We start from the raw sequence: 13394 nt of genomic DNA on the forward strand, positions 1-13394 counted from the left end.
GAAGGTTTAAAGTTTTTTATTTTCAGTACATTATTTGATATCTCATATGAAAAGTTGATGGCTTTAAAGGAAATAAAAGCTTTCAAAGTATGATGAAAAAGTGGCAGAAGATTTCTATTTTATTTTATTTTTTTGTTCTTTATATTCATCAAGCATGAAGGTAACATCGTCACTATATATGCTTTGATTCTCATGATATGTGGTTTGAAATTTTGAGATAAGATCATGAAACAAAAAGGAAAGGTTTTATCTATAACTCAAATATCTTCCAGAGCCAAAATATTTACAAGGACAAGTCTAATACTTGAAGGGAATATTAATACTCATCACCATTCTTTTATCAAGGTACGGAGATCGAATAAATATTAAGGTGTATAGTTGGGGATGATAAAAAAATATATTATATATTTATATAAATACAACTCAGGAAAAAAAAAAACTCTAAGCAGCAGAGTAACATAGAATAGAAAAATGCTCCTCTGTAATAAGAGGTGACTATATATGCTTTGTTAGCAACGTTTTGTCGATAAGCTGATACCATTTTTTTTAGTTTAAGTTTCCTTGGATCAATGATGATATCCATTGTGAATATGAAAATTAAAAAAAAAAACCAAAATACTTAAGTCAGGGCATGGCACTGTTTCGAAAGCTTCTTATGGGAAAAACTCTCTTGCCTTCATGTGATCATTCTATTTCAAAAACAAGAAAACTAGTTCTAGTTCTACGGCTCATACTTGGATAAAGAATGCGAGATAAAATCGACGAATGAAAGGGAAGGTCTAAACAAACTTCTTTTTTTATTGAAACTCCATACCCAGTTTTCTTCATAAAACATATATACGATATATACACAATCCTAACCTCAACTTATATACGATATAGATATATATATGAATAAATATGGGGTGATTGAAGAAGAGGCTAACCTGACCGAAGACTGCTGGTGAATGGCGAAGCACTACAAGAAAAAATAGTATTCATAACACTTAAAAACTGCTAACCGGGAGTATTGATAACGCTTCTAAAAACGCTAACATAGCCCCTGTTATTAAAAGTCATGTCTTTTCTATAACAGTATTTAAATGTTATGCTCGATGTTATCTTAAACTATTCAATAACACATTTTTAGTTGCTATAATATTCAAATAATAACATTTAGTTAAAGTATTTGGTTATAAATTTGACGTTTAATCTTATACTTTTTGCATAACACTTTTCAACTGTTACATTTGATTATTTTGATAGCGTTTTTAGTTTGTTATATTATATAATTCATAACGATTTGTTACGCTTATAATATGTTTCTAAATCATAACATATTAAAAGTCTAGTAATAAAATTTTGTTACTTTAGTGTGGATAAAATATTTTAAATTTTATTTTGATAAGTATACTTATAAGGTTTTTTTTTAATTAAAAGATTTTCATTATTGTATTTTGATAAAAAAAAAATCAAAATTAATCATAAAATGTAATTCTCAATAGATTGATAAACCATAAGTATTACATTAAACAATAACTAATTCAAACCATGAATGTGTCTACTTCATGAGATCTTAGTTCTAACTTAAGTTTGAAAGCCTAGCATAATAAAGTTTTTGAACATTTTTTACTTCAAAAATGAAAAACAGAAACATTACAAGATACACAAAAGTAAACCATGCATGAAACTTGCTCCATCCTTCAATTCATCATCCTTTGTGCTCTTGTCTTTGTTGTGAGTCCATTTTCTTAGCTACAATAAAATTTAAATAATTAATACTAACTAATCAACCTGCAAAACATTTACACTTAAACTTATCACAAGAAAATTTAAAAATATATACATATTTAAGGCAAGGAATACACAATTCATTTCAGGAAATGATAACACACAATATGATGTCTCTAAGTATCGGATAGTAATGGTTGGTCACAAAATTACTGTCATCACGCTAAGGAGATTTAGGGAAAGAAGAAGAAATAAAATAACTATTGTATTTATCTTTAATGACTAGGCAAACAAAGAAATTCTGTATATTCTGCCCAATGGGAAACTCTTAAAACAAAATGGTATCATGATAAAACACAAACTAAATGATAAAACATAATGATAATAACAATTAACCACAACAAGAGAGTTAATCATATATAAGAAGATTGAGAAAATGTCTTTAACTAATATGGTTATATCACTAACACACTCTAGCTCTTGCGAAAATTGTTTGTTATACTTAAAAGCTGCTAGGTGATATAATACAACTAACTAAGGTGTAGTCATTAGAAAGGAAGCAAAGGAAGTTGAGCTATTTATATAAGACCAAAGCGCATTCCCGCGCATTCCCCTGTATACCAGAATTGACTCAATATTACAAACTATAAATGCATTGTTTCATATAAATTTTGAATAGCACAAACAAAATGTTACACAGAAGGAAAGTAAAGTCAGATTAAAGATGAAATAAAACCTTGTCATGAAATGCTTGAGCAAACTCATCAAGGATGAATGGGCAGACATCAATGACAAGAGAGTAAGTATAGAGGAAATGGAAAACCTGCCAACAGAAGTCAACACATATTTTAAGATTAATGCCAATGATAGGTAATTGTCTCAACTAAATGCCTTAATATATTTCCATTTCAAAAGACATGGAGAAGAGAAATGGTGGGGTGGAGACCAGCATTTCACAATAGAGAAAAAAAAATAGGATGATAAATCTTCTATCAGTCAGAAACAGTGTTATTGGAAAATAACATACAAAAGGTTCCAATGATGCAAGAAAACATTGTAATCAATAAATACACTTCACATAAAGAAATTCAACCCCTGACCAAACCCTGTTAACAACTTTTGTTTCCTAACATGAAAAAACAAAATGGGCAGAGTTGAGTGAATCAACAAAAATATGATGGAAGACATATAGGGCATCAGATATGCACAAACCGTTCTCTACCAAAGTGCAGGCCTGATTAATTTTTATGGGGTAGAAAAAATTTTGTATGTAAGGCCTGAATGTAATCAAGTTAAATGAAACAATATACCTGAAGCAACCTTTAGAAACTGAAAGCTGCTACACAGCCTACAGATAAAGATAGCTTGGAAGTTTTTTCACATCTAATTTCTAGATTGTCAGGGCCAACAAACACAAAAGAATGAGGCATGATCCAGGAACTATATAGAGCTAACAAAAAACAACACATTAGTAACTACAAACATTTGAAGAGAAATATTTTATTACAAGATTCTGTATCCATAATTAGACTTATTTGATTAATTTCTTCAATGATTTTATTGATTTCAAGCCACGTTGAGCCATTATTTTATTACAGCTCTTGTATTTTACACACATACCAAGTGACAATAATAAGAAAAATCTGCAAAATTAAACAGAGTTAGACTATCAGAAGGATTATAAAACAGTATTAACTAACACAACAATCTTTTTTCATGAGCATATTGATAATTATAAAGACGTCAAAACATGCAACAAAAAAAAACCAAATGAGAGGATATCTAGCATCTACCAAATACATTGCATTATGCTTCTAACTAAGGACTTCATTAAATAAGGTAACAATAAAATCTTTGGTAAATTTGCTCCTTAACAAGCTTCTTGACAATCTCTAGAGATGAATCCCAAGGTTGCATACTGAAAGGTTGCTTCATCTTTACAGAATTTGGTAGAAACTTTACCAACAGATCTGAAAGATGAAAACAAAGTCTACTTAGATATTTCATAATCATGATTCAAGAGAAAAAAAAAAAGTAAACAGACAGGTGAATATGTATCACACTACTGAACCCTAGCTTTATTTGGAAAGAATAATTTGGTTTCATGAATTTAAACTCAAGACCACTTTGCTAGAATACAATTGTAAGGAATTGTCCATATCAAAAGAATCAAAGATTAAACTTTTAAAATAAGTGGTAAAATTTCCAATTAAGTAGTTTTCTGAAAAACTAATCCAAATACATAAACAGCAAACGATAGATAGGAAAAATAATTTTGAACTCTTTCTACAAAACCAATTTTGTAAAGTGAGCAACCTTGAAGTCCAGTAGTAAAATGACCAGAACACCCTGGTCTATTTGATACTGCTTGTAATTCTCTCCCCTCCAGCTCTTCATCATCCATGAGCATAGAAATCAGATTAAAGTTTTCTTGAGAATGTCCTCCCCTCAAAGCAAGATCACATTTTGTTTTGCCCGCTGGCTTCTGATTTGCATCTTTGAAAGATTCCACCTGGGATGTAACAACATGTTATGTATAGCACTATATATATATATATATTAATTGTAATTTATAATTATATATAGATAATCAAGAACAGAGTAATATACATGTACTGCAGCGGATCTATAAAACACACATGCATACACAAAAATGAACCATATAAATAAATATATATATATATACCATTGTAGTACGGCTTAAAAAATTAAAAGAACAGATAGGTTAACGGGCGATGGGTGTAAACCTAAAGTGTGGAATTTTTAGCATAACTAGATTTACCAGACCCCTTGTTCATGTGAAGCACCAGAGCTACTTCCATTGATATATGTATCTATATGTATATTCTCTGCTCTGCACCAATTAACTAAAGCTATCTCTAGTTGGGTTGCTTGGTTTATAGATAGTCACCTTAATTGTAGAGAGAACAAGGTAGAGTTGGGATTTGGTATTGTGTTAAAATGAGGAGGAGAGCTCTCCTTTTATAGACTCAAATTAATGTCTCAAGTAATATTGCACCTCACTTTCCATCTGAGGCGCAAATCAAAATGGTGTAAAAACACCCATTTTTGTCAACAATAATAGATATTCTACGGAGAATCCAAAAAAGAGAACCACATCTGGGTCCTTGTTCTTGCTTGTCGCCTGAGAGCTGAGGCAGAGAGAAAGAAAAAGGGAGGGTGTCGTGGTGTGCTTCAAGGGATCATCCTTCAGCCATCAATGGCCTGATGATGTCAACGGTGGTGAGGAAAGGAAGGACTGGAGAGACTAGAGAGTAAAGGCGCAGGAGAAGGAAGTGATAACAACAACACACAAAGAGATAAAAAAAAACATATATATATATACATTACTAAGCTATTATTAAGACACACCAGAAGTAAAATCTAACAAGTCCATGTATCAAAAGTTTAATTTTTTTTCTTAGAGGACCCACATAGCTCATTTTGTGCCTTCAATATTCGCTTGCCTAAATATAGATGACTTAATTACCAATATTGTAGGAGGGGAATCATACTTGTTGTAAGCCTAATCGATACTACAGATTTGGCGTCGTTTACTATGGACATTAGATATTCAAAAATGCGAGAAAGAAAAATGAAGATATGTCTATAACTGGATTTCTTTCAATAAAAACTTCATTGCAAAACTGCACTAAATTGCTTGGTGGGAGGGCCTAAACTCATAACGTAACAACTAAAAAGGCTTCAGTCGTGCAAGTTAAATGGTCAGATATTCGCCATAATGTCGAGTAACATAACAGTATAACACATTCAGATAAAAAAACATCTATCATATTAAATATACTATACTAAGAGGAGCAAGATCAATAAAGACTAAATAGATCAAATATACAGAACAGAAAACAATAAAAACACTAATGAATAATTTGGATTCGAAAATACTATCACTAATAAGTACATGAACAACAATTAAGACTCATTCGCCTCATTAAAATTTCCATATTAGAGCAATCACACACCAATACAGAAAATGGGCAACTCAAAACGCAAAGAAGAAAAATTACACGTACAGAATTGAAACACAATGATTCGACGAGAAATTGGAAACGAATTCCATAATAGCTAAAAACCCAGATAAAAAAATCACAAAAACATGAAGAACCTAGACACACAAAACGCAAAAATAAAGCAAACCCAGATCACAAAAATCATCGAAAAACTTGAGAGAAAAGAAGAATTGACGAGAGAAAGAATCGAGAGAAGGAACATACACATGTGGAGGCAGAGAGAGATGGTAGTAGCTTCGCTCAAGAGCTTATTACAAAGAGGACATGTCATGCATGCTTCCAGCTTCTCCCTCCTAGCTTTAACAATCTGACCTGCCATCTCTGTGTGCAACTCCCTCTCTCGCTCTCTCTCTAGGCTGAGAAATTGGTGTCTATTGAAACGGCATTCGACTCAAATAAATTGAATATATATACATTGATTATATGATATTAATTGAAATCTAAACGATTAAAAAACAAAAACAAAATACCTCACAGAAAAATAGAGGTCCGAGTGTGTTTCAGAGAGAAAGAATGACGGGGAAGCTGGCACGGTCATGGTGTGTTTCAGCGACTCGCATGAGAGAGAGAGGGCTGAGGAAACTAAGTGAGAGAGAGAGGAAGAGGGAGGTGACACTGATTTAGGGAGCTGTTTTGGGTAGTTTAGGGTTTAGGGATTCAATGAGAGCAGATGAGCGATTAGAGAAATTTCTGTGGTTGTTCACTTTTTTTTCTTTTCTTCTAGGATTAGACCAAATTTTCATATGGCGCTTGTTTCTTTTTCATTTGGCGCCTAAAAATGTAGGACTTGTCTCCGTGTTTTTTTTTTTTTTTCATTTGCTCATTAATAACGCTTCTTCATTTATGTAATATTTTTGCTGTTACATATAGTCAAAATTGTTGTAGTGAAGGAGGCTGCCGAATGGAGTTAAGGTGAAAGTCGTTGTTGTGACCGGAGTTGAGGAAGGAGAGCTGCTGGGTTGTTGGCGGAATGAAGAAGAAGAGAAAAATGCGGGGTGTACAGTGAAGAAGAAGAATAATAAGCGGGATACTTCAAATTTATTTGGGCGTTTGTTTTCAATGTCCTAATTTTAACATGGTCATGGTAAGTCGGACTATTAGCAACCGGCCTATGATGCAACATGATAAGTTTATTCTAGAACTGACCTATGATGTAAAAATTAAACATATATAATTTTAATATATTGATATTTTATTTTAAAATTATAGTTCTCCAACTTATTTAATTTATTTATTTTTTCTAATATTTATAAATATGTAATTTATTTAATTTAATTTTAAAAAATTTAAATATATAATTTTATTAAAAATTGAATTTATCTTATGATGCTTACATGATAGGTCTGTTCTAGAACCGACCTATAATGCAATATGAAAAGTCTATTCTAAAACTAACATATGATGTTAAAATTTAAAATTATAAACCTCCAATTTATTTATTTTCTAATATTTATAAATATATCATTTGTAAATTAAAATATTTTCTTATTTATAAAAACTAAATTAAATTTTTTTATTCCAAATAATTATTTAATTAATATTTCAAAAATGATAATATATGTAATATGAATAAGTATATATATTTTTTAATACTTATTTCACACCCAAATAAATTATATATATGTATTGTTTAAATAAATTAATATATTTTAAAATTCCAATAATCTAAAAAAAAATAGAGCATCTTTAATAATATATATTTATAATTACATAGTAGGTCAGTTCCCACACAACTGACCTACCATGTCATATGAGAAGGCATTTCCTTCACAACCGATCTACCATGTTATTTAAAAAAATTATTAAAAAGATACTCTAAATTATTTTATAAGTTTTATTTTAAATTACAAATACTATTAAATAAAAATATTTTCCTATTTATAAAAATTAAATTAAAATTTATAATTATTAATAATTTATTTATTTATTCATTTATTTATTTATATTTCAAAAATTATAATATATATAATATTAATAAGTATATTTTTTTAATACTGATTTCATACCCAGATAAATTATGTATATGTATTGTTTAAATAAATTAAAATATGTTAAAATTCTAATAATCTAAAAACAAATCTTTAATAATGTATTGTTATAATGATACGGTAGGTCTGTTTCCACACAACCGACTTACCATGTCGATCATATGAGAAGTCATTTCCCACACAACCGACCTACCATGTCGATCATAAGAGAAGTCATTTCCCACACAACCGACCTATCATGTCACATGAGAAGTCATTTCCCACACAACTGACCTATCATGTCATTTAAAAAATTATTAAAGAGATACTCTAAATTATTTTATAAATTTTTTTTATTTTAAATTATAAATATTATTAAATTAAAATATTTTCTTGTTTATAAAAAGGAAATAATTTTTTTAATTACAAATAATTTATTTATCTTTGAAAATTTATAATATATGTAATATTAATAAGTATATATTTTTTATACTTATTTCATACCCAAATAAATTATATATATATATGTATTATTTAAATAAATTAATATATTTTAAAATTTCAATAATATAAAACAAATTAGAGTATCTTTAATAATGTATTTTCATAATGACATGGTAGGTCGGTTCTATATAACCGACCTACCATGTGACATGAGAAGTCATTTCCCACACAACCGACCTACCATGTCATCTAAAAAATTATTAAAGAGATACTCTAAATTATTTTATAAAGTTTTTGTATTTTAAATTATAAATACTATTAAATTAAATTATTTTCTTGTTTATAAAAAAGTAAATTAATTTGTTTTAATTTAAATAATCTATTTATATTTCAAAAATTATAATATATGCAATATTAATAAGTATATTATTTTATACTTATTTCATACTAAAATAATTATACATATGTATTTTTTAAATAAATTAATATATTTAAAATTCAAATAATGTAAAATTTATATTTGTTAATATTACATTATAATTATATTTTATAAATAAAAAATATTTTAATTTAATAATATTTATAATTTAAAATAAATAAATAAAAATTTGATAAAAGAATAGTGTCTTAAATAATTTTTTAAAAGACATGTTAGTTCGATTTTGTGTCATTACACAAATATATTGTTAAAGATACTCTAATTTGTTTTTACATCATTAAAATTTTAAAATATATTAATTTAATTTAATTCATTTATTTATTTATACTTCAAAACATTATAATGTAATATTAATAAATATAAATTTCTTACAATCATTTCATACACTAATAGCTTACATATATATATATATATATTTATAGTTTAAATAAATTAATATATTTTAAAATTCTTATAATGAGACATGATAAGTCGGTTCACATAGTAGCGACTTACCATGTCAGCAAGGTAGGACATGGTAGGTCGGTCCACACAGAACTGACCTACCATGACAGCATGGTAGGTCGATTTTGCATGAACCAACCTATTATGTCTTCTACAAGCATGGGAGGTCGGTTCACACAGAACTAACCTACCATGTCTACATAGTAGGTCAATTCTTGCGGAACCGACCTTGGACATACACGATAGGTCAGTTCTGTGTAAACCGACTTATGAACATGTGTTAAGTCTGTTTAAGAAGAACCAACCTCTCATGTCCAATGGTTGATGTCCAAATTGTAGTAGTAAGTAATTTATTATTAAGTGACATATTACAATTGTTACTAAAAAGAATAATAGTGCATTTCAAGTGTCACTACACTTTTAGTCATAAGGGAATATCTTACATTTGTCACAATTATCACTAAAGTTATAAATGATGTTACTAAAACTAATGACAATGGTAAATGCCACTTAATCTATATTTTGTTGTAGTGATATATCATTTATGATGAATATGAAATTCATAAAAATTATATTTAAACATAGAATTTTATATACGTCAAATAATATTCATATAAAAATTGATCTCAATCCTACCAATGAGAGCTATAAAAACAATGTATAATTACACACAAGAAAAAATAAATCACAAATGACAATAATATTTTGATATAACAAAGATGAAAAGCTAAAATTTTATATATAAAAAAAAGTACAGAGACTGTAAATGCCAATTGATGGGATGTAGGTTCAAAATTATCTTTGTAGTGTTAATGATGGTATTGTTGAGTCCACTGAATACAACGTGAATTGAACATGATCAATAGGCTTCTCCAATTCATATAGAGAAGGTTTAGGAGGCATATGTAGACATTCAATTTCTCCTTCAAGCAATTCTATGACTTTGTTCATTGTAGGGCGATCACTTGGCTTTACTTGTATACACCATAATGCCACTATAATCATTTTCTTTATAATTATTGAATCTTCCCCATCTATATCTGTTGTTGCGACATCGACATTTTTTCCTTGACTTAATTGATCATGCGCCCATGAAGGAAAGTAAATTTGACTAGTATTTTCTGCAACTGCGACTATATTCTTTCTTTTACTTGTCATTTCCATCAACAACATTCCAAAACTATACACATCAGCTTTATTAGAAACTCCTCCAATATTTTTGTAAAATAGCTCAGGAGCTATATATCCTAAGGTTCCTCTTGCTGCAGTTAGGGACACATTATTATTATCCAATGAGCATAATCTTGCTAACCCAAAATCAGAAACTTTTGGAATAAAATTTTCATCCAAAAGAATGTTGTGAGGTTTGATATCAAAGTGTAAAATTTGCATGCAACATCCTTGGTGCATATACTCAATTCCACGTGCGACACCAAGTGAAATTTCAAATATTTGCTCGCAACTTAAGGAGGTAGTTCCTTCTTGAGAAAAAATGTATTTTTCCAAAGATCCGTTAGCCATGAAATCATACACAAGAGCATGCTTTGAGGAGTGGACACAAAATCCTATCAAATGAACGACATTAACATGATGAATTCTGCCAATTGTAGCAATTTCATTGATGAAGTCTTGCCCATTTCCTTTGGATTTACTCAATATCTTAACTGCAACAATACGACCACTACGAAGTTTTCCTTTGAATACAGAGCCATAACCTCCTTCACCTAATTTGTTCTTGAAATTTTGGGTCATCTTTTTTATCTCTCTATATGAGTATCTTATAGGAGTGAGATTATTCTGACTATGAAGAAACTCCTCAATAGAATTATACATTGATAAATGACGTCTTCGCCATTTATAGATTATAAAGGCAACTACAAATGGAGTTCCCAATATAAATTTTAGTCCTGCATGTGCTCCTGCAATTTACCAAAATAAACATTGAATTTAGTGCACAATTATGCATCAAGTTGATTTCACCTAAGAATTTATCATGTATACAAAAAGTACTTAAAAATTTATATTATTTTAGTTATAACTAAGTTTATGAAAAGAAATCTAGAGGACCGAAGATTGGAAGACAAAAAAATTGAAACAATTTTTTATGTTTAAAAGTAGTATTTTCATTTTGGGAAGAGATTCTCTTGACATTGAGAGCAAGAGCAATAGGAAGAGATCTACTGAAGAGGCGGGTAACTTGCCCCACTGTTTGCCTCTATTAGGTTTGGGTAAACCTAACTTTTATATTATATATATAGGTGTACTTTTAATGGTTACTACTCATGGATGGTTATTTTAATATTAATCATTAGATTAAAATCAATGGTCCATATTTATAATTGTTAATTAATATTTCTAAAAATAAATTTTTATTTTTTTTAAATTTTTGGAAGGGCTACCCAATGAAAAACGAGTATTTATTATGAAAATATAATATTGTAAATTTTTCATTTTTCAAATGCATGTCAATTTCAAAATATAGCTAGTGTCTCTCATTGGTTGTAAACGACATTAATTATGACAAAAAATAAATAAATTCGAAATTAATGTAGAAAAAAATATTTACTTGTTGGTGACTTGCTATACTAAGTCACTATATTGCCACATCATTATAATTATTAGTACATATGTATATGTATGAGTAGTAACCATTGAGAAGTCTTATATATATATAAAGAAGTCGTTGTATTTTTTTATGCACTCGTATACATAAATTAGTTCTAACTTAATGATAGTGTATATTATAGTTATTAGGACATCTTGTAAATTTTTAGAAAATTCTAAATAATTTAAGACGTCGAAATCTGGATTCAAATCGAATTTTGCACCCTATATAGAATCTGGGTACATCAAAAAATGGGGTGTGTACCTTAGAGTCCCCCTATATAGTTATATACCCAGTTTTATCAACCAAAAAACAAAATCTTAATTGAAACATGCTTTAAATGTTCTCTAAATAAATCATATTTTTTAATTGTTAATTCCCTTTAAATTAGTTAAGATAGCCTATTAATTAAATAAACTTTCCAGTACACAGATTTCTAAAAGTGAAAGGTCTTATTACGTACCGAGTCCATAAACTGAACAGATTGTTATTATGTAAAACTTCCCTGCACAAAGACAAGATGTGATCAAAAAATAAAATATAAAGTTATAAAACACTACTGAAACAATTGTATAACGAATGGTGTTTTATAAGAAAGAATTGTTACATAGAATTCCGTCAGCTATCATCATCCACTTATCTGGATCTGTAACCATCCAAAATAACTTCAACATTAGCTGATCAGAAGAAAGTTGGAGTAGTTCATTCAATACTCAATAGTAAGTGAAGAAGAACTACTTACCTTCATGCCAACATCGCATCTCGTTGGAATAATCGATGTAGCAGTCATATGTTCCGTTAGAGAAATAATTTTTGAAGAATGATTCCAACCATGAAAGCTCAAAGCCATAAACAAGCTGGTTGTGAATGTCCACATAAGAAGTATTCCTCCCACTCACCACTGCCCGATTCGATATTAAAGTAGTCAGCTCCGAGCGGCACCCGATCGAAAAATCAGAAACGTCAAGGCCACCATCGACCACATAATAATAATAAGAAGAAGAAGACGAAGAAGAAGAAATATGAAGATCGGCAATCGTAGCAATTTTGGTTTCGGAATATTGGGAGGCTAAAGAACCGCCAATGTTGCAAGTGTAATAACCAAGTTTTTATTTTATTATGTAGAACCCAAGTAGCCTAGCTAACTGATTACTTGTCTGTTATTTGATTATATTCTGTTCAGGAATTTTGGTAACAATACTTTTAATTGTGGTATTATTTTGAGTAATGTTAGAAAAAATAATTGCATAGAGTTGTATAAAGTTAGTTTATTAGATAAATTAGTATTTATCTTAGTCTATAGTTTATTTATTTATTTTTATTATTTTCTTGGTGGGTGTATAGATTGTTAATAATAGTGATAATTGCCTATAATGTAATATTGTAGACGTGTGGTGTTTATTTTTTTGAATAGATTAACTTGTTTTATTTTATGTATTAGATTATATGAAAATGATGAGTATGATAGTGCATGGTTGATTCGGTCAACTTTTGTGGGCTAAGATTTGAATGTTAGTTTTTTTTTTAGTTTTGGTTAACAAAGAAGTAGGGAATCAGGTTGTAGTGAGATAGTTAGTATTTAAGAGATAAAGCAAGAGACTTATTAGGTGAGTATTTTAATAAGAAAATAATGAGGATAGTATATATATATATGTTATAGGATTTTTAGAGTAATCTGTTTGAGGAGATATTTGGGTTAAAGGATTGATATACGTGTATTCCTTAAATGGTGGTAAGTATTTAGACTTAAGTTTATT

The 13394-nt window shown here is 29.0% G+C and overlaps 1 protein-coding gene and 1 long non-coding RNA gene across 3 annotated transcripts; both read right to left on the minus strand.

The window, feature by feature from the left end:
* Nucleotides 1-1457: 1457 nt before the first annotated feature.
* On the minus strand, nt 1458-6745 carry LOC133834537 (uncharacterized). 2 transcript variants are annotated; one of them, XR_009893369.1, is made up of 6 exons: nt 6209-6741; nt 5943-6109; nt 4027-4222; nt 3021-3680; nt 2447-2533; nt 1458-1734 (listed from the first exon to the last, which is right to left on the minus strand). It is a non-coding gene; the product is annotated as an uncharacterized LOC133834537 (long non-coding RNA). The 2 variants fall into 2 exon arrangements; XR_009893368.1 differs by having other exon boundaries at nt 2447-3680; nt 6209-6745.
* Nucleotides 6746-9795: 3050 nt separating this feature from the next.
* On the minus strand, nt 9796-12718 carry LOC133834539 (rust resistance kinase Lr10-like). The gene is made up of 4 exons (XM_062264183.1): nt 12380-12718; nt 12245-12283; nt 12101-12142; nt 9796-10951 (listed from the first exon to the last, which is right to left on the minus strand). The coding sequence occupies exons 1-4, from the start codon at nt 12396-12398 to the stop codon at nt 9828-9830; spliced, it is 1224 nt and encodes a 407-aa protein (XP_062120167.1). The 5' UTR covers nt 12399-12718; the 3' UTR covers nt 9796-9827.
* Between the last annotated feature and the right edge of the window lie 676 nt (nt 12719-13394).

This window comes from Humulus lupulus, chromosome 5, assembly GCF_963169125.1.
Source record: "Humulus lupulus chromosome 5, drHumLupu1.1, whole genome shotgun sequence".
Lineage (NCBI taxonomy): Eukaryota > Viridiplantae > Streptophyta > Magnoliopsida > Rosales > Cannabaceae > Humulus > Humulus lupulus.